The following is a 20,849-nucleotide window of genomic DNA, read 5'->3' as shown; positions in this document are numbered from 1 at the left end:
ATTGGAGTTTCAGGATAACCCCCAAGACTAAGCTCCTGCATTCATTCTAAACTTACTTGAATCTCAATTAGAGATTGCACTTTGAATCACAACATAGGGCACCACCATGTATCCTCTCCTTGAGAATCATGGAATTACGTCCATTAACCATACTTTGAACTTTACACTTTGAAACCACCAACTTTCACTTTGAAATACAATTTACAATAATAACCAATGATATTACATAACACAACTCCAACATACTTCATACAACACTCAATGTTTCATTTAGAACAACTTAAGATCAAAAGAAAAGTGAACTAGAACTGAACCCCTCGCACAACGCATACATTCGCATAGCGAAACTAGAGGCTTCTCGCACAGCGACATAGCTCGTTGTGCAAATCCTCAGACAGAGACCCAACCCTCTAAACCATTCGCATAGCGGTTAGAGTCACTATGTGAATAAACCGCGACTTGAATCAGACCCCAGACCCCTTGCATAGCGTCCCAACTCGCTATGCGAGAACGTTAGCCAGTGGCTCATGCTCCTCAAGCACTCGCAGAGCGAAACCCATGCGCTGCTCGAATAAAAAGAATAATAACCCCAAACCCCAACCAGTAGCATAGCGACTTGATTCGCTATGCGAATCATCAAACATAGAGCAACCCTCTCAATCCATTCGCACAGCGCACCCATTCGTTGTGCGAATGCCTTGGCAGAGAGCATCTCGCCAAGGTGACTCACTATGCGAATCCATTCGCACAGCTAGTCTGCATAATCTGCAGAACGAAATTCTGCAGAATTATGCAACTCAACCACAATTTACCAATTCTACTCAATTTTCCCAACTTCTAACACTCCTAGATTGTTGTACAAACTTAATTAGACTTGACTAAGTGATTCTAACCTTTCACAACATCGATCTAAAGTGTTTATGCACCAAATCCTACTCTAAAACCTCAATTTCATCAACTTAGAAACTCAAATTCCAATTTACCACTTTAAACCTGTTTTTGACCATTTGATGACTCAAACAAGTCACATATGACTTATCTAGACTGCCCCAACAGACCCTAACAACGCTTGACCTCTAATACACAAATTCATTACCTCACTTCCTCCAAATTGACTTTAAACAAGCACAATTCACTTCACTTCCTACCTCATCACTACCACAACAGATTACTTACATCAAATACCTCCAACATGCACAATCACAACATTTAGATTCATCCAAAACAGTTCATCATCATCACACTACAGTTTCACAAATCCACCCTTTCAATACATTCAATTCACATTACCCTAAGAACTAACAATTGAGTCTTAAACAGTAAAATACTATCACATTCAACATATATACAGATCATACAATAAATTAAAACAGTAGCTAGCTCCCCTTACCTCAGAGATTAACAGCCCAGCTCACAAAGTCGCTCCAACCGTACCTTGCATTGCAAGGAAACTCAACAGAAACCTACAACTCACCAATTGGTGATAGAAAACCGCTCTTAGAACCTAAATTGAGCTGAAAATTGAAGAAGAAAACTGCGAGACACATGCAACAACACTACTTTGCATGATCCAGAATCAAGAACAAGGGGAGAAAGGGGACAAACAGCTTACCAGCTGAGGAACACAAAATTGATCGGTCAAGATCGAAGCCCTCAACGCCAAGATTGCCTAGGCACCTCCTGATCATCGAACAGATAACTCAACAGTGAGATATGGTAGAGAGAAGTCAGAGAACTCAGAGGAATAGTGTTCTAGAGAAATGAAGTGTTCTTAGAATAATGAGACATGTTTATAAAAATCCTATTTATATTATAAGATTATTTTAAAGTAAAATAATTTGTCTCATTATTTTAATACACCTATCTGCTCTAATACTCTATTTTCTAGGTCCTTACACATAACCTTTCAATATAAATATAATTATTATAATAAATTTAATGAGTATTTTGTTTTCAAATACTTATCATTAAATTAAAATATACCTGATTGTATTACTTGTTTGAGGCCAAAAAATGTGTTGTTTATGTATGCTCGAGTGTAAAGATTTCAACCGTGACTTTTGCTTCCTATACCCCTTAATTGCAACATGCAGTCCATGAGAAAGGGAAAAGCCAATAATACCCTTGAGTCATCTTTTGACTCCTACCCTAATTCTTCCCTATTCATATTCAATGCCGCTGCCATAAATAGTGTGCTTCGTCTTCGTTAGTACTTTCATTATTCTAGAATACTCTGGAAGAAGTGTTTTTTTTAATAAATATATGTTGGAATGTATATTTCAGAAGCTTATATTTTAAAAGGAGAAAGAAAAATCATTTTTGACATATATTACACTCATTTATTTTCACCAATAAAAAAATATCAAATGAGTGAAACCATGTCAAAGTACCCGTGTCTAATTTGAAATCGATGATCCAGAAACAACAACCCATTAAACAAACAAAATATTCATTTATTGTACCTTTTTCACCTATCATCGTCAGAAAAGCCACACATTGGAATGAAACAACCACCATGGAACAAAACAAAAGGAAGAAGGATCAACATTCGAATAAAACACTAAAATGGTCATTTTGTAAGTTATGAGTGCGCGGGTATCAAATTATAGAGGTGCAGAAAGCAAAAGATTTAAAATTGGGCCTGTTTGTCCAAATATTCCGGCTTCATTATCATTAAGCTTCTTTCTTTGGGCTCACATAGCCTCAATTAAGATATTATATCAAACAACAAATTGAGTAATTGGAGTAGAAAAACATTAAAAAATAATCATAAATAGGAGATTTAGTAAAGGAACAAATTAAATTGATTAACAAAGTTTAAATTTATCAAGATAAAAGTAGTTAAAAAAATGTGATAAGAAAAGAGGTTAAATTTCTCTTCTGTATCTTCAATTTATTTGGATTTCTCTATTTTAAATATTTATTTGATTGTAAATTAAAAAGAAAAAATTCTATGGTGTCCTTGTGTTCGAATTTATTAGTGTTGTGTGATTTTTTAGTTGGAAGAATAAAATTCAACAATTTTAAGAAATAAGAGAATCAATTTGGCAATTGAGTAGTAACTAAATATATATAATTTATCTAAAAATAGGACTATCTTATTAATTAGTTGTCAAACAGATCTCCTCGTTAAAAAGAAAAGACAAAATTAAAAATCTTGAAAGGGAAGAGTCCAATTTAAATAAAAATTGTACTGATTCAAAATAATAATAATTATTATTAGATTCAAAGTGATCCATTAAGCATAATATTGAAGTGAAATCTATATGATAGATTAACGCTTCTTAAAAATTAAGGAATAATGATATTTATGATAATATAAACTCAATCCAGTTATTTTTTATATATATATATATATATATATATATATATATATATATACGTTAATTTGTTGTTATATATTTAGTTTATCTTATATATGTTGTTATACTAATTCAATTATTATTTTTTATTTTCCCAATCACAAAATACTGTTTATTGACTTAAGCGTCAAAGTCCCTGCAACATATGACACTAGTACAAAAACAGCGTACAACGTCAAATATTTTGGACCTTTCGCATGGAATTTGAGAATGACATTAATCATATTTTTTATTTTCTTTTAATTAATTGTGATCATTTTTTACAACTCTATGAGACCTTAAAAACAGAAAAACAACCAATTTCAGTTTTTGGTATTTTGTAAAGCATCAACTATGAACGTGTAATATAGTATCAACAACAAACAACAATGACAAACAACAAACAAGTTCAATCAAACAACAAACAAGTTCAACCAAACGACAACAACAAAAAGGTTCAACAAAAAATAACAACAAACAAGTTCAACAAAAAATAACAACAAACAAGTTCAATAAATAAGTTCTTCAAAACAAAAATGAATACGAAAACTAACTTTGGTTCATTAGAATAAAGTGTTGCCACAAGTGAGAGAGAAAACAAAATACGCCTATGAAGGATAAAAACACGAAAATAATCAGTCAAAACAAACGAAAATCATACCTAAAATAGTAATTAACATGCATTTGTATCAAATGAAAGAAAAATTACATGTGATGGTCGTCAAACTTCGTTTGAGAAAAGTTTGAACATAGAAGAAGGTCTCGCGCGCTAAGATAAAGTGAATGCATGCTTAAATTTTTATTGAATTCACTAACCTTTTGACGTCTAACGTTGGGGCATTCGACGTTTTATATCCTTTTACGTCAAATTGCAATTCTAAACGACGTTTAATAATTGCATTTATTTACAAAAATGTCACCGATCGTTTTTAACATTGGCTATTGAGTAGTTCGACTGAACGCGTGACGTTATAGGCTATTTTTACACTAGTGTGAGTTTGCATCCGTTCTATAGACCAAGCTAGTTCACCTCAAATCAATCCAACAAAATTCAAGTAAGAACATTTGATATCTATTATGGAACCCAGGTAAAACTTTATAGTCTCTATACATTTTATACTATCATTACCTTGGGTAAAGATAATCCATCACTAGTAACAATCATCTTGCTCGTAATACCATAAACATTTAGGATCAAAATTTTGAAATGTATTTGAAGAGTGCTATTTATACTTCCAACTATTTTCTACATTAAAATTTTATTATGATATAATATTATATTAAAAAATTTGTGGATAATTGTGTCAAACCAAATTTTTTTCCTTTACTTTGATAACATGTGCATGCACGTCCCACATGCTCCTTTTACATAAAGTCATCACTTATTTCTTATTAATACACAAATCCTAAACACAATATGAAAGCTATACTCTTCAATGAACCAAAGTTTAGGGTAAAAACCTTAAAATCATATAATCTCCTTTGATTAATTGATTCATTATCTCTTACACAAAAATTTTGATTAATTATCACATGACAATATATTCATATTTTAATTATATTTTTTTCTCTCTTTTTATTTTAAAAGAAATAAGAAAATATTATCCAGAATTTAATCCTAAAAAGCTAAATTTTGATAGAAACGGTTGATGCTGGAACAAAATGACATTGGTGCTCTTTGGGAAATTTCTCTTAAAAAGGTACATTAAAAAAAAATTAAAAATGTTTCTGTGATAAAGTGTGATTTTATTTTAATAATTCAAGAAATATTTCAAACTTCGAAAAGCCCTTACCATACCTATTAAGTAATTTAATAATCATAAAATATGATTGGTTGTTTTCATCCTGTTTTTATTGTCACGGCAAAGGTAATGACGATGGCTTTAAGCTTTTCCATATTTGACTATTGTTAATATATTATTATATCATTGTTATGTCATTGATTATTAAAAGAATTCTAGAGCAATTAAATATAAATCACAATCTCGTTTTATATAATCAATTTATATTATACTTATTATATGGAAAATGAATAACAATGAGTATCTTAATGGAGTTCTTTCTAGATTATCCGGGCAGTTTCATTGCTCTTCTTTCACTAGTTTTTTTTTTGTTCTGTATAATTCTTAGGGCTGGACAGTTAACTTAAAATATTTAAACTATAGTTAATTCATACTTTTTTAAATTTAAAAAACTAATGATACAGTTAACTAAAAACTAATTAAACTAATTAATAATACAGTTTAAAAATACTAAACTATTTTATATTCAATGCAGTTAACTGCAGTTTAAGTTTATATCTGTTTTCCCAATCACGACTTTGTTTGCTTTTTGCCTTACATCCGGTTCATCTCACTCACTCGGTGCTGCTGTTGAAGGTTGCCGCTGTTAAAGGCTGCCGTCAAGGTTACCGTTGTTGAAGGTTCGCTGCCGTCGAGGTTACCGTTGTCGAAGGTTCGCCGTCGTCGAAGGCTCGTCGCTATCGAAGACTTGCCGCTATCGAAGGCTTTGCCGCACTCTGCCGTCACCGAACTGTCGAAGGTTCTACCTTCATCGTCGAAGATTCTGAGAACACTTCTCCTTTAACTGGAAAAGAGAAGCAAATCTGGAACCCTAAGGTACGAATGTTTTTCCTGTTGTTCAAACATTTTTGAAATGTATTCTTAGTTGTTCAAACATTTTGTTAGACATCTTGTAACAATTGTTTGTACGTGGAGAGAGCATTTGGGGTTCTTCCATCATCAGTGGCCAAGGTACTTTATTATTCGAATAAGGGTTTTAAATTACCATATGGGGTTCTTCCATCATCGTTAAACACTACACCATGCTTTGCCAGTAGTTGTCCTGTTTATTGTGTATGAAGATTATTGTGTAGTTAGAAAAGTTAAATTGAAACGAAGCCTCACATGCCTCTTGTTACATTTCGCTGTAGAAAGTATGAAACGATTTCCCAAAATAGTTATTTGGATAAAACTGAGATAAAATTGTTTGCCAATCAAAGTTTCCTTAGTGGTATATTTCATCTTAGTAATTAAAATTGGTGTACTTTGTGTGGCCAATTTTTGTTGAAAAACAGTGCCACAGTATTATGGTACTGTATTTGCATTTTATCCCAATTGTATTGTCAATGTCAACAACACTACTAAGTTTAAAGTTCTCGCTAAAATCTTAGTCCTACAGTAAAGAGATCAAAAAAACAATTTCCAGATCATTGCCATATATTTATTAGTTTATACCAATGCACGTTTAGTGTCAGAAATCCAATTTTAAGTACAATAAAACCAATCATGTAAAATAGAAACTCGTACTGCAGCTTAAAACTAATGAAGCAGATTTTCAAGTAACAGTAACAAATGCATTCAGCTACCTTAAGTTCTCCATATAGGTTCCTTAACATAGATAATTGTCCCTTGTATATAAATTTGTTTCACATACTATAATGTATACCTAATAGATCTCTGCATAATTTTGCTCCGTAAAAAAATATGGAAGTTAATTGTCATATGATAAACACTTAGTTTGAAACATGTTTGAAGACTGTTATTCTTACTTAAAGTTCCAGTCAAAACAGCATAATATTGTTCTTCCCCTTTTCCTATTCATATGCTTATAAATACATCAGATGTTTACAACAACTTTGAGCAATGGGGGAAAAGGAAAAAGCCTACACAAAGGGCCTACTGAATTTCTTGGTGCAGAAATCTCACATCAATTATAGATATAGTAAAAGTAGAGCTTATAATAGACAAGCAAACCCCACGTCATAATTTAGACTTTGGATTTGAATTAGAACTTGTCAAAATTCAACATGTTTTCAGAGTCTATCGTCAAACTACCATTGGGTCACCTTCAACTGTTCTGCTCACACAGCTTACCCAATGCAATATTTAGAACCAAATCAATTCTATAACATTCATCAACAATGTAGAGGTTTTCAAGGCATATGAAATTTTTATCTCACGAATTTTATTTTAGAGTTGAGTTAGACACAACAACACAGATTCAAGATTTGTATAATTTTATTACATTACCATTTTAGTTTTCTTGGTTCTTTTAATTTATTGGTGAGAAATATAAAAATGGTACAACCAGGACCATAAAATCCTTCAAGAAAGTGAGATTATATTTGACAATAAGCATTTATAGTATCCATAGTTTAGAGCACAACATGCATCCGAGATAATTTCACATAGGCAACGCTATTTTAAATTATAAAAGATAACACTATGGGATATGCTGTACTATGGTAACTAAACCAAATATAAAATAGATTATTGATAAAGAGTGCCTTAAAACAAACCATAAAGAGGACACAATATCACAAGGTTTGAAAACAGGGAGAAACCGAGTAATATTAATATAATATCCCTTGGAGTGTAATCAGAAAGCACTACTTTCATTCCATTCTTAATTCTTTGTTGTTTTCAGAGTTTATCACAACACTTTCATCAATGTAGTGATGTGATTTCTGAATTTTTTTTCAGACCCTATATCATCATCATCATTTAGATAAATTTGCCTTTTGTTTGATTGAACTCTTAATTAATGTAGTGACGTGAATGTCAGAAACGGTAGAAACCCTCACACCAAATACTTCTAGAATGGATCATTTACCTTCTTATATCGATTCATCGTCAATTGAGAATAGTAAAGGTCGATCAGATGTGTGGGGACATTTTACTAAACAAAACCCTTATTCTGAGAAGAAGGCTAAATGCAATTATTGTGGTGATTTGATTAAATATTTGGCTGGAACAAGCGGGATGAGGAATCATTTGACGAGATGCAAAGAAAATCCTAATAAAGAAGCATTCAAAAGGCAAAAGCTTTTATCATCAACTACAGAAGTTAGTGTTAGCCCTTCACCAACTATTTCTAAATTTGACCAAAATGCATCTCGAATGAAGTTGGTGAAGATGTTTGTGAAGTCCGAGCTTCCTTTTTGATTTGTGGAAAATGAGGACTTCCGTGACTTTGTATGGTCCTTACAACCACGATTTGAAGTCCCATCCCGCACTACATTGAGGCGTGAAATGTGGGAACTCTATGAAGAGGAAAAAGCAAAGTTGAAAATGTTTCTATCAAAGCAGTGTGAGAGGGTTTGTTTAACTACAGACACATGGACTTCAATCCAAAACCTAAATTACATGAGTTTAACAGCTCACTTTATTGATAATGATTGGAAACTTCAAAAGAAAATTTTGAATTTTTCTCAAACAACGGGATATTCAGGGGAGCTCATTGCTAAACATGTTGAGGCTTGTTTGAATAATTGGGAGTTGAAGCGAGTCCTTAGCATCACTGTGGATAATGCTACAACAAATGATGTTGGGGTCCAGTACCTCAAAAGAAGGATGTTATCATGGAATTGTCTCGTCTTAAAGGGAGAATATGTTCATATGCGTTGTTGTGCTCATATATTAAGTTTAATTGTGAAGGAGGGCTTAAAAGAAATCAAAGATTCAATTTCAAAAATCCGAAGTGCAGTTAAATATGTGAAATCTTCTCCCGCTAGATTTGCTAGATTCAAGGCATGTGTTGAACAAGAGAGAATTTCTTACAAAGGTATTGTTTCTCTTGATGTTGAAACAAGGTGGAATTCAACTTACTTAATGTTAGAGGCAAGCTTGAAGTACAAAGATGCCTTTGTCTTGCTAGATATGCAAGATAAGAAATTTAGTGTTGAAATGACCAAAAGTAATGGTGGTGTGCCATTAGAAGAGGATTGGGAATATGCGAGGTCTATTCTACCATTTTTAAAGATGTTTTATGACTCTACCCTACGCATTTCTGGTTCTTCTTATGTCACCAGTCATATGTATATGAAGGAGGTGTTTGGAATTGGTAAAAGGATTCAACAATATTCTGAGAGTAGTGATTTGAGCATAAAATTGATGGCAATGAGGATGAAGGGCAAGTATGAAAAATATTGGGGAAATCCTAATGGAATTAATATCTTATTATTGATTGCTGTTGTGCTTGACCTTAGGAGTAAGTTGGATTTTGTTAATTACTTCATTGACTACCTCTTTGAATCTAGTATGGCCAATGAATTGAAATCAAAATTATTGTCATCTTTAAAAACACTTTATGAACAATATCAAGGTATTGAGGAGGGTTCTCAAAGTAGCCAACAAGAATCTCAAGTAGATGATGATGATGATCCTCATGGCATGAGTTTCTACCTAAGAGCTTCAGGACGTAGATTTGATTATATATCAGAGCTTGATAAATATTTGAGAGAGGATCCTGAACCTTATATGAAGTCAGTTGAGCTTGATATTTTACATTGGTGGAAAGTCAACTCGACTAGATTTCCTATCCTTGCGAACATGGCTCGAGAGGTGTTAGCCATTCCTATCTCTACCGTAGCATCAGAGTGTGCATTCAGTACAGGAGGAAGAGTGGTTAGTCCTTATCGTAGTTGCCTAACGCCTAAAATAGTGGAAGTGCTTGTTTGCACACAAGATTGGTTAAAAGGAACACCTTTCTCTATACTTTTTGACGAGGATCCTAAAGAACTTGATAAATTTGAGCAAGGTGAGATTATATGACAAATTTATATATTTTTTAATTTATATTTTACGTGTTAAAAAATGATTAAATATTTTATTTTATTTTTGTAGAGATAACATCTCAAGATGAAGTGGGACCTTCAAGTGCTGCTATTAATTTGGATGATTGAAAATAAAGAAAGAAGCATTGATGTAAGTCCTCGACCTTAATGTAAGGCTATTGAAGATGTTATTCTTGAGCTTGAACTTAATGACTATTGTGTCTTGTTCTCCATCCACGGTTGTGTATAGAGAAAATTAGTATTTGTAGAGTTTGTTAATTTATGGATCACAAGTTGTTTTCCCTAACAATGGTTTTATGAAGTTTTTAATTCTTTACTCCATCTTCAATAGATATTTGCTATTAGTGTCGGTATGCTACATTTTCATGGCCATATTGTTATAAGATATTGTGATAATTTTGTTGTTTTTCCTTTTGGTTTCCGGAGCATGTGATTTGATTTCAAGAGTGTGTTTTTATTTTTATGTGGATCGGATTCTAGAATCTGCAGATTGCAGATAGAAGATCATAGTTTAAATGATAAAGCAAAGAAGAGGTTTTTAATATTTATTTTACTTTTCCAAATACAGAGGAGGCCAATATGATAGGTATAATGGTATTTGCTATGTTAAGGTGGAATTTTACCTGTCATGTCAACTCATGTTTGACTGGATCAAGTAACTTTTATTTTTAAAAACAAATTTGAAATCTCGTGGTTGGCCGAGTAGGATAATATTCAGTACTTGAACAATTTCAAGCATGGTGATTCATCCGAGAATTAAGTAGCACCAAATCCTCCTTTCATTGCCACACTGATCTGACTGATTCAATTTTACAGATGAGAAAAGATACTTGCACAAGTTATGTGAGAGATATTCTTAATTTGGAACACGATTTTTTTCATGTAAAAAACTTATGTGAAGTTGAACAGGATGAATCATCCAACTGATTTATGATGGCTTTACTATATTTGTTGACTGAGGCAACAAAACTCACCAGTGTTTCTAGTATTTTTTTTTCTTTTTCCTATTCACATAGATTAATAGTTCTGCCTGAAAGTTCACGTGCTTTTTTTTTCTTATTCTTTTGTTTCTCTTACCAGATTATAGTCATCCTAGAAAGTTCAACAAGATTACATCACTGAGCAACTCTGCCTGCTGTACTATTTCTCAAGGTATGTAAGGAAAAATATATATTTATAGTTCTTATTTACTACAAATTTCAAAGAATTTTACTGGCTCATTATTTATGTTTCTATAAGCCTAAAATTCTGCTTGAATTGTATAACAGGCGAATCATGTCATTAGTTAGGTCTGCTGATGTTAGACCAGGCTTGTCCTCTCAAATTTTTGGTCCTGATAAGCATAGGAGCTAAGGTTCTTGAATAGGTCCTGATGGAGGATTCATAATCAACTTTAGTGGATGAAAAGAAAAAATAATGAGAAAGGAAAATCCTACTAAAAGTGATGTTAATAAAGCTAAGGTTCTTGAATAGAAATTAGTCTTTTGATAACACTCCATGTGAAGATTATGTACACATAATGCTATTCAAGAAATAGAATAAGTTTTTGAAAGGAGTAAATTATTGTTCAGTTCTTACATATTTCTCTAAGTATAGAAGTACATGAATTAAGACCAATCAATAGTCCTTTAGCAATTATGCAAGGTTGATATGACAGTAAAAGGAGATAGCCTATGACATCAATATGATGCCTTTTTTTCTGCTGAGTTATGCTTTATTCCGAAACTTCTTTTGCTGTAGATATGTGTGGAAGCTTTAATGGATACAAATTTGGTGTCTCTAGTCTCCTTGTTACCATAGAAACTCTGCTTTTACACATAAAAGTGAATGGGTGGAAGGCTTTGTGATTTTATTCTCCATGACAGAATCAAATGGATGACAGTGTTTTATACTTGTTTTTCCCAAACAAGTATAACAAAGAGATAAAGTGTTTGAAGATGGAGGTGGAGACTCTGCTCATGGAGATCATACAAAGCAGAAAAGACTTTGTGGAGATAGGAAAAAAAGTGTTTTCAGTATCATTTAGCTTTAATTCTGAATTGTTTTCACAAAACAGTTTACTGAACTGTATTGCAGTTAACTGAACTAAAAAATAGTTTAGTTCAGTTTTTTTGAACTATTTTTTAGTTCAGTTCAGTTTTTTTAAACTATTTTATAGTTAATTGTAATGAATTTATAGTGCAGTGCAAATAGTGCAGTTTGCCCACCCCTAATAATTCTTTCAAATTACGGTCTAATAGTGTAAGATTTATTTTGAGCCTTATATTTTGGATCAAGTAAAATAAGATTTTGACCACTTAAGTCAACAAAAGGTCAAGACTCAATATTGACCAAAGTGGGATGTGATTTTGGGCTTGTTGACCAAGAGGTCAAAGTTTCTTCTAACTTTGTGGACAAGGAGGGGATGGACTGTCCATGCCATGTGTCACCCTCCCTTTGGAGAGTTTTTTCTCCTAGTTAGTGGTACATGTCATTCTAAGAATGGAAGGATTCTTCAAAGGTAGTGGCTACATATCCCCCTCTCATTGGAGATGATTTTTTGCCATTTGTCATTCTCCTATTGGAAAGGATTTTTCCTTTCTCTCAAAGCTAGCCAAGCTGACACTTTTAGGTTAAAGTTTATGTCCATTTTAAGACACCTTAGCCTATAAATAGATGTATTTCTTCTTCATGTAATTACCTTTGAAATAGAGTAAAGTTATGCTGTCATGTTTGTGCTATACTACTCTTGTAAGGTCACCCTAAGCTAGAGCAGCCCAAGTGGTCTCCTCTAGCCATCTTCCTCCAAGAGTTGGCCCAACCTCTCTGAGAGAATCATCATTTCCATCACCATAAACAACACAAAATCGTGAGATTAACTCTAATTTGCACCAACTTTCGTAAACACTCACCCTTCACCCTTCATCATGGCTTTCTCTTCTAGCTTTGGCCTAACCTAGCAAGGAGATTGCCATCACATAACATACAAGAAGAAACTTATGTGAAAAAAGATGAAGACCTGGCGATATTCTATATTAGAGTGTTAATGTCATTGAGGATTTCTATAAGGAAATTTGTATAAAGGATCTAAGGAAAATTCTGACTAGGAAAGATAAAGTTCTTAAGTTTGTCCATTATGACTCAACTTTCTTTTCTAAGAGTCTACTTAGTAAACCTTCAACAATATTTCTCTATGGAAAACTTCTATGTGCCTCACAACTAGAAGTTTGGATGATACTGGTATCAACTTACACAGTCCTTCATTAAAAGCCCAAAGTTTCACCAAAATCAACTTTAGGGGAAAAGGGAATTACCCTCTACTAGGGCTTGACAAGACAATACTTTAATAAAGAACACAATCAAAAAAATCGCCAACTTGGTCTAAACTTCATACATAAAATAGAGAAGATAAAAAACAACAAAGAGTTGCACAATGATACAACATGAGATTAAAAGAATGAACTCAACCTCGACACAGAAAGAAGAGATAAACTTGAAACTCCTTATAATGTCACTTCATCAAAGGCTTTACAACTTCTGACATCAATCAAAGACAACGAACAATACCTTTGACTAGAGATAGCAACATTAAATAGAAAGGACTAGGAAGATATTAATCTAGATCCTCAATCAACAATTAAATATCCAACTCAAGTACCAAAAGTTTCCACTCAGAATTCAAATCATAAATGCTGGCCATAATTAAAAGTAAACTATTTCTCAAAAGAGAAATAAAACGTGAATATGATTAGATAGAGGATCGATAACTATGCTCTATAAGTTCAAATTGGATTATTCCACTAATAACTTTTTGATGCAAGATAAGTTTGAACAACGAAAATGTGGAAACTTGGCCCACATAGAAAAATTGTCGAGCTGGATATAACACAAGATGAGGGCCGTGGCATAATAAATACTTCAACATTTAGCTTTTACTTTACTGTTTTGTAGAACATTGATGTAAATAAATGTGTTCTCTTTTTCCTTCACTCGGGTTTTTCCTAAAATAGGTTTTGTTGGGGAAGGTTTTAACAAGACATCACATACACTTTATGTCTCATAAGTATATGATTAATGTCTAAATAAGTGAATACTCAATAAATCCAAGCCCAACATTCAAACTTGCGACTACTTAGTAAATCCGAGCCTAGTGTCCGAATATGTGACTACTTGATAAATTTGAGCCCAATGTCCGAACTGACAACTACTCGGTAAATTCGAGCCTAGTGTTTGAATATGTGACTCCTTGGTAAATCCGAGTCCATCGTCCAAAATTGCAACTACTCGATAAATTCAAGCCTAGTGTTCAAATATGCAACTACTCGGTAAATCTGAGTCCAGTGTCTGAATATGCAACTAATCTGTAAATCCGAGCCCAGTGTCTGAATATGTAACTACTTAGTAAATTTGAGAATGGGCATCAAAATATGTGACTATTGGATAAATCCGAGCATGAGTATCCAACAATAAATCAACTTAGAAAATATTCCAAGTACTTTACGAATGTTTGATTATGGACTTACAAGTGTCAGATTAAGGACTTACTCGGGAAAATCTGAGTATAAGTGTCTGAGTATAATTCGACTATAAGCTAAAAGCGACATACAATTTGTCTAAGAGGTAAAAGTAGTATATAAAATCGAATACAAAGAGCTAAAAACAACATATAAACTTGTTCATTAATTTGGTCCACCAACAAAAGTTATTAACTTACGAATTTAGAGTGCTTACGTACATACCCAACTCAAAATATAATATTGTTGATCCTAAAATGGTTTAATAAGTATGAGATTCAAGTGTGAGATTTGTATGAAATATTAACATCCCTAAAATCCAGAAAATAAGAACTGAGTTCATTTATTATATTAGTTAATTTATTGTTATATATTGAGTTTATCTTATTCATTGTTATACTAAGAGGTTCACAAAAATATATAAATACATGATAAGTGAGAAAATACACAAGTCGAACCATATATAAAAGATTATGTATATTATAAAAGAGCAGGTTTCAAAGAAGCAACAACGCCCGACCAGTCTGAGTTGACACATCAAAGGACAAATGAAGATGATGGTGCAACTAAAGAAAGCTATGGTATCCTCTAGGGAAATAAAGCGCACCAAACTCCTCCCTCAAGTCCAGCACAAAGAATAAATGGACAAGAAGGTAAAAAAGAAGAGGGAATTCGATCCCCTCCCAATTCTACCATCCCGGCTCTTTCCACAATTGATTGCATCCAAACTAATCACTCTCATGCCTCCTAAATCGGCGAATCCTCAGGCTCCAGGACCAGATGCAAGATGTTATTATCATATCGGAGGTATACGTCATTAGACCAACTACCATATCAGGCATCGAATCCAAGATCTTCTGAACCATCAGGTGTTGAGTTTCTATTTGTGAGAAAGGAATGTGTATTACGCTTTGAAGAATACTCTTCATTGCATGAATTAGAAAGTAGTAGTATATGTAAGAAGAGAAAGACGTCCCAAATACAACCACCCATTTCACTTAAAGATAATATAACCTCATATTTACTATAAAAAAAAATAATGTTTGTAACTATGGTATTATTAAATGTCATACTATTATTGAAAGTAATTTTTAATAGATAGATTTTTTTTTTCATATTATGAATTTTTTTCAATTTTTAATATTTGTTTCCCTCTTGCATACAAGAAGTTTGTTTTTACCGTGTAACAAACATATTTGACTATTATTTAGTAAATTTAGAATAAAATATAGTCAATTTAATTAGAATTTGAAAAAAATTATATAGAAGAATGTGTATAATTATTATGGAATAAATTTCCTTCTCATTCAGAATATAATTAATATATTCACCTATGAAAATTGAATCACTTAAAAAGTAGCAGTATAATTCACCTGATATGTATAAAAAGTATTTATATAACTTTCTACCTTATATAAAAGTATTTCTTTTCATAAAATAAAATAAAAAAAATAGTGAGTCCTATCAATTTTCATACCATTTGCAGAAATTCAACTTAAGCCCTCCTCTCTGTTCCACTTGGCAATGGTTCCGTAGTCGCTCAAAGGCGCTTTGCCTGTTCCGTAGCTTTTTTCCTCTTCCCCAATACATTCCCAAATCCTGCCGCTACCAGCCGTTTTTCTTTCGTTGTTCTTCTCTGATCAACCTCACTGCTTCATTTAAGATAAATGTGTGTTATGGTTAGGGGTGGAAAAACTGCACTATTTGCACTGTACTATAAATTCATTACAATTAACTATAAAATAGTTAAAAAAAACTGAACTGAACTAAAAAATAGTTCAAAAAAATTGAACTAAACTATTTTTTAGTTCAGTTAACTGCAACAACGTTAACCTCGGCGGCAACTTTCAACAACGGCAACCTTCAACAGCAGCACTGAGTGAGTGAGATGAATGGGATGTAAGGCCAAAAGCAAACGAAGCCGTGATTGGGAAAACAGATATAAACTTAAACTGCAGTTAACTGCACTGAATGTAAAATAGTTCAGTATTTTTAAACTGTATTATTAATTAGTTTAATTAGTTTTTAGTTAACTGTATTATTAGTTTTTTAAGTTTAAAAAAGTATGGATTAACTATAGTTTAAGTATTTTAAGTTAACTCTGCCCAGCCCTAGTGATAGGCTGTCGTTGAAGATATCAAATTAATACCACTTTTCAAGGCAACTTCAGTATTGACAAGTAGTATTTAAGAAAGTAGATAGGGTTAACGTAACCCTGAGTCATCTCCCAACGAACACGGAATTGCTTTTGAATATCTGACTCTTATGAATGTTATGCAATGCTTATGAATAAAAGTAATGGTTTAAGAATGTTTAAAGAATAAATAAGAAACTTAAAAGCAGTTATGATAAAATAGGTTAATTCCACTGCTTTTCCAAGATAGATTCATCATCGGTTATTCACGGATAATTGTTCAATTGATTATTGTTTAAGTTTCAAATTAATTAAAGTACATTCTTAATTAATTTGAGGGTGATCATGCATTTAACCAAAGTAAATTCTCAATCAAATGCAAAACCTTTCTAGATTATTCACAATAAATTCAACCAAAGTACATTCTCAATCAAATTTTATTGTGTTTAATCATGTCTATTCTTAAATCTCTTAACCAAATTAAAAGTTAATCAATCAAAGTAAATTCTCAATTGATTATAGTTGAAATTATTACTAATCAACCAAAGTACACTAGTAGAAAAATGACATTTTATAACAAACCTATTATAACGGATAAAAATTATCCATCATAATAGGGAGATATTATAACGTAGTTTTCAAAATCAGTTATAATATGAGACGCGGTGGCAAACTTGTAAATAAGTTTAAGATATATTATAACGTAGTTTTGAAAATTAGTTATAATATAAAAAGCGGTGGCAAACTTGTAAATAAGTTGAAAACCTATTATTGATGTATTATAACGGATTTTTAGAAATCAGTTATAATATCTCACTATCCCTCTTACTCTCGTTCCTCTCTTCACGTTCCCTCTCACTCTCGTTCCTCTCTTCCTCTTCGTCTCATTGCTCTCTTCACGTTCTTACTCTCATTCCTCTCACGCAGTGGCTTTTCATCTCATTCCTCTCTTCACGTTCCCTCTCACTCTCATTCCTCTCACGCAGTGGCTCCGCTGCCTCTTTCCTCTCACGCTCCGCTGCCTCTTTCCTCTCACGCTCCGCTGCTTCTTTCCTCTCACACAGTGGCTCCGCTGCCTCTTCCTCGAAATCTCTGAAGTCTAACCAAGTAGGTTTTATGTTTTTCCCTAATTTGTTATGTTTTTCTTCTATTAATTTCACTAATTTCTTAGATTGGTGGGGATTGTGTTTCGTTTGGTAGAGATCTTTTCATTCGCACCCTGTTCGCCATTGGTGTTGTTGTTCTCTCCTCTGATACAAAAGATTAAAACTTTGATCATGGGAAACAGCTGCAGAAAACCAGTGGCTCATGTGTCTTCCACAAGTTTCTTTGGTCAGTTTTAATTTGGTTGTTTTAATCGTGTGTGTGTGTTTGCCCTCATTTTTCTTTAGTGCAAAATATAAATAAGCCTTGATTTGTTTTTCTTCTGCTTTGATGCTTTGAATTTTGATATTTGTTTGTCATGGTGGATGGTTCCATTTTTGTGTCTTTGGTTTACACGGAGAGAAGAAGAAGAAGGCGATGGTTTCCAAAGGGTAAGAGTTAAAACAATAGTTCACAGGCTGTAACCTGGAAGATTACTGGACTAGCTATTTTTCTATGAACCTTCTTGTTCTGTTTTCTTGTTTTTTAGTGTTCTCAAGGCCTTGGTTTCGTAGAACTGGATGGATTTTTTTGTCTTTTTGTTAACTTAAATGTAAGACTCCAGATTGTGTGGGTATTGGTATGAAAATGATGGAAATTGTGAGGTTTCTTCGCTTTGATTCAGGTTCTAAATAATGTTGAATGATTTTCGCCTTTTATTTCTTCTTAGAAGAATCGAGATGATGTTGGCTACAATCAACTCCTCAAGGTACTGGATCCAATTTTTGTTTCATTTTTATTTTGTTTTGATGTTAATGTTCGTTTTAATTGCTTCCGAGGCTTTTGTTTGTTTTGTTAATTGGTGCTGGATCACTGTTTTGGTATTGGTTGTGAGTTGTGACTATGGTGTTGTTAATGGTGAATGGCTAGACCGTGTATTGGATCTTGCGGGCGAAACAATTCGGTGATTGAATTTATTTTTTTGGGGTTGGGATGTGTTATGACTGTTGGATGCAACTGTTTTGCTTTTTCTGATTTTGTTGTTGGTGTTTGACTAGTGGAAATTTTGTTTTGATTCTTTATTCACATCACTGTGTGTGAGCGTCTCTGTGCTTGGTGGAGGTATATAAAAGAAGTTAAAATTGATGTTATGTTACTTGGGTTTGATGTTTCGAGTTAAGCAATATTCTATATGTGCCACTTTGTAAACATGCATTGGCTTGCCCATGGTTGAGATTCCTGATGCTTTTTAAGCTGATGCAATGACGTACCAACGACCGCAATTACTGAAATTGTGGGAACAAAAGGGGAAGCAATGAGTGTCCACTAGAACTGGATACTCTTGTTTTGATGATTTCTTTTAAATTATTCATAGGAGAAGGTAGAAAGAATTGACTTACACAGGTTCATTTGTACTTATGAGAGGAACTAAATTTTACTTTGTTGTTTTTTTCCTAACAGAAATTCTCATGGAGAAATTTATTCAAATACGACCTTAATTAAAGAGAGAATTTGATACGAGGATGTTTTGTGCATGTCATCAGTTTTGTTTTCTTTAATTTACTTTTGGATTAAATTGCAATTTGTAATGATCTGGATGTGTTTTTGCTTTCTTGTGATGTAGTTTTGGTGTGAGCTGTCACCACAAGCTCGGTTGGAGCTCTTGAGGATAGACAAACAAACCCTTTTTGAGCATGCACGAAAAAACATGTACTGCTCCAGGTGCAATGGGTTACTTCTTGAAGGATTTCTGCAGATTGTTACATATGGGAAATCTTTGCAACAAGAGGGAGCAGTCGTTCATTTTCCTTGTAGCAGAGCTGGAGGTTTGAAAAATCAAAATAACAGTGGATCATCCATCTGTAATGTGGTCCAGGATGAAATCCAAGATCCAAGTGTCCATCCTTGGGGTGGTTTGACCACAACGCGTGAGGGTGCACTAACACTTCTGGATTGCTACTTGTATTCAAAGTCTCTGAAAGGACTGCAAATTGTAAGTGTTGTTACTTTGTTGACAAACGCATCTCCAGTAACCTAAAGTCCTTCACCTTCAATGAACTAAAAGAGGCCACTAAGAACTTCAGGCAAGAAAACTTGATACAAAGGGGTTAGAATGAGATTAAGCCAAACTTTGGTAATCTTAAAACTGGTCTAATTCATAATTGCAAAATCTGAGTCTGATCTGATTGTCTATTATATGTCAATGTTAAAGTCATAACTTTGCTTGTTTGAACGCTGGGCTTAACCTCAAAACCTACTTGCATGACCTCTTTTATATAAGATCTATAAGCCTATAAGTCTAGATTGGCCTTCAAAAAATCATTATTGGTAATTAGGTTTTTATATTAGTATATTGTGGTATATATTTTTATATATTATTTGTATAATGTAATGTTATATATATAACCAGACCAACCTATCAAGTATAATAGACATTTTGCAGAGTCTCAAGAAACTTAGTCTTTATACATAAACAAGCTTTTTAAAAAGTCTAAACCTTGATTTTTAATAAGCAGTTGAGGTCTAATTCAGACCCTAACAGAACTTCTGACTTGTTTATATTTACACCCTTATGTTCAACATAGTTGTTTTTGAACTGAACCATAGTTTCCTCCTGATTCATAATACCTTAATTTTGGTTTTATATTTCTGCAGAAGGTGTTCAACCTATTCCCTGGACTATCCGGATCAACATTGCAGTTGCCGTTGCAAGAGGATTAACATTTTTACATACCCTGGATAGAAATGTTATATATCGTGATTTAAAGGCAGCCAACATCCTACTGATTCGATATTTAACACTGAAAGTTTGGCTTGTGAATTTGTGAAGAAAACAACACCTGTTGTTTCTTTTATTTTAAGTGTTAAGTAGAAACTTGGCTACACTTAAATAGTGTATGTACATTAATGTAATATTTGGATTTAATATATAGTTTCATGTATAAATGATGTATTAAATATTAGACTATTTAATATTTGATATGAATTCTATTTTGTTAGTTTCAATAAATTTGTTTATTTAAAGCTATATTTATTATAAATGGATTGGATGAGATGATAATACAGGAATATTATTATAATTTCAATGGATGTCAAATTTAATAATCAATTTTTTTTAAAAACATTTATTATAACGTACTAAGCAATGTATGATATGGTACGTTGATCACATATTATAACGTACAATAATATATACGTAATAATATATAACATATTATAAC

At 32.8% G+C, this 20,849-nt stretch overlaps 1 protein-coding gene across 11 annotated transcripts; it reads left to right on the top strand.

Annotated features, from left to right (window-relative positions):
• The first annotated feature begins 17,373 nt into the window (after window positions 1-17,373).
• On the top strand, window positions 17,374-20,608 carry LOC108333594 (uncharacterized). 11 transcript variants are annotated; one of them, XR_008247948.1, is made up of 6 exons: window positions 17,374-17,652; window positions 17,746-17,877; window positions 18,055-18,080; window positions 18,314-18,397; window positions 19,253-19,621; window positions 20,284-20,608. XR_008247948.1 is itself a non-coding variant. In XM_052875231.1 (6 exons), the coding sequence occupies exons 2-6, from the start codon at window positions 17,823-17,825 to the stop codon at window positions 20,347-20,349; spliced, it is 552 nt and encodes a 183-aa protein (XP_052731191.1). In that variant the 5' UTR covers window positions 17,374-17,652; window positions 17,746-17,822; the 3' UTR covers window positions 20,350-20,608. The 11 variants fall into 11 exon arrangements, 8 of the variants coding, with proteins under 8 accessions (XP_052731191.1, XP_052731189.1, XP_052731190.1 ...); XM_052875231.1 differs by having other exon boundaries at window positions 18,362-18,397; XM_052875229.1 differs by having other exon boundaries at window positions 18,359-18,397.
• The last annotated feature ends 241 nt before the right edge of the window (window positions 20,609-20,849 follow it).

The sequence above is a fragment of the Vigna angularis genome, chromosome 3 (assembly GCF_016808095.1).
Source record: "Vigna angularis cultivar LongXiaoDou No.4 chromosome 3, ASM1680809v1, whole genome shotgun sequence".
In the NCBI taxonomy this organism is placed as follows: Eukaryota; Viridiplantae; Streptophyta; class Magnoliopsida; order Fabales; family Fabaceae; genus Vigna; species Vigna angularis.
This window is presented reverse-complemented; position numbering and strand designations above follow the sequence as displayed.

Bases quoted from the DNA above. Each gene is read 5' to 3' on its own strand.
- LOC108333594 (XM_052875229.1), top strand. From the start codon at position 17,823: ATGGGAAACAGCTGCAGAAAACCAGTGGCTCATGTGTCTTCCACAAGT. The intron at 17,878-18,054 runs GTCAGTTTTAAT...CACGGAGAGAAG, and splicing joins GTCTTCCACAAGTTTCTTTG to AAGAAGAAGGCGATGGTTTC. The intron at 18,081-18,358 runs GTAAGAGTTAAA...ATTTCTTCTTAG, and splicing joins AAGGCGATGGTTTCCAAAGG to AAGAATCGAGATGATGTTGG.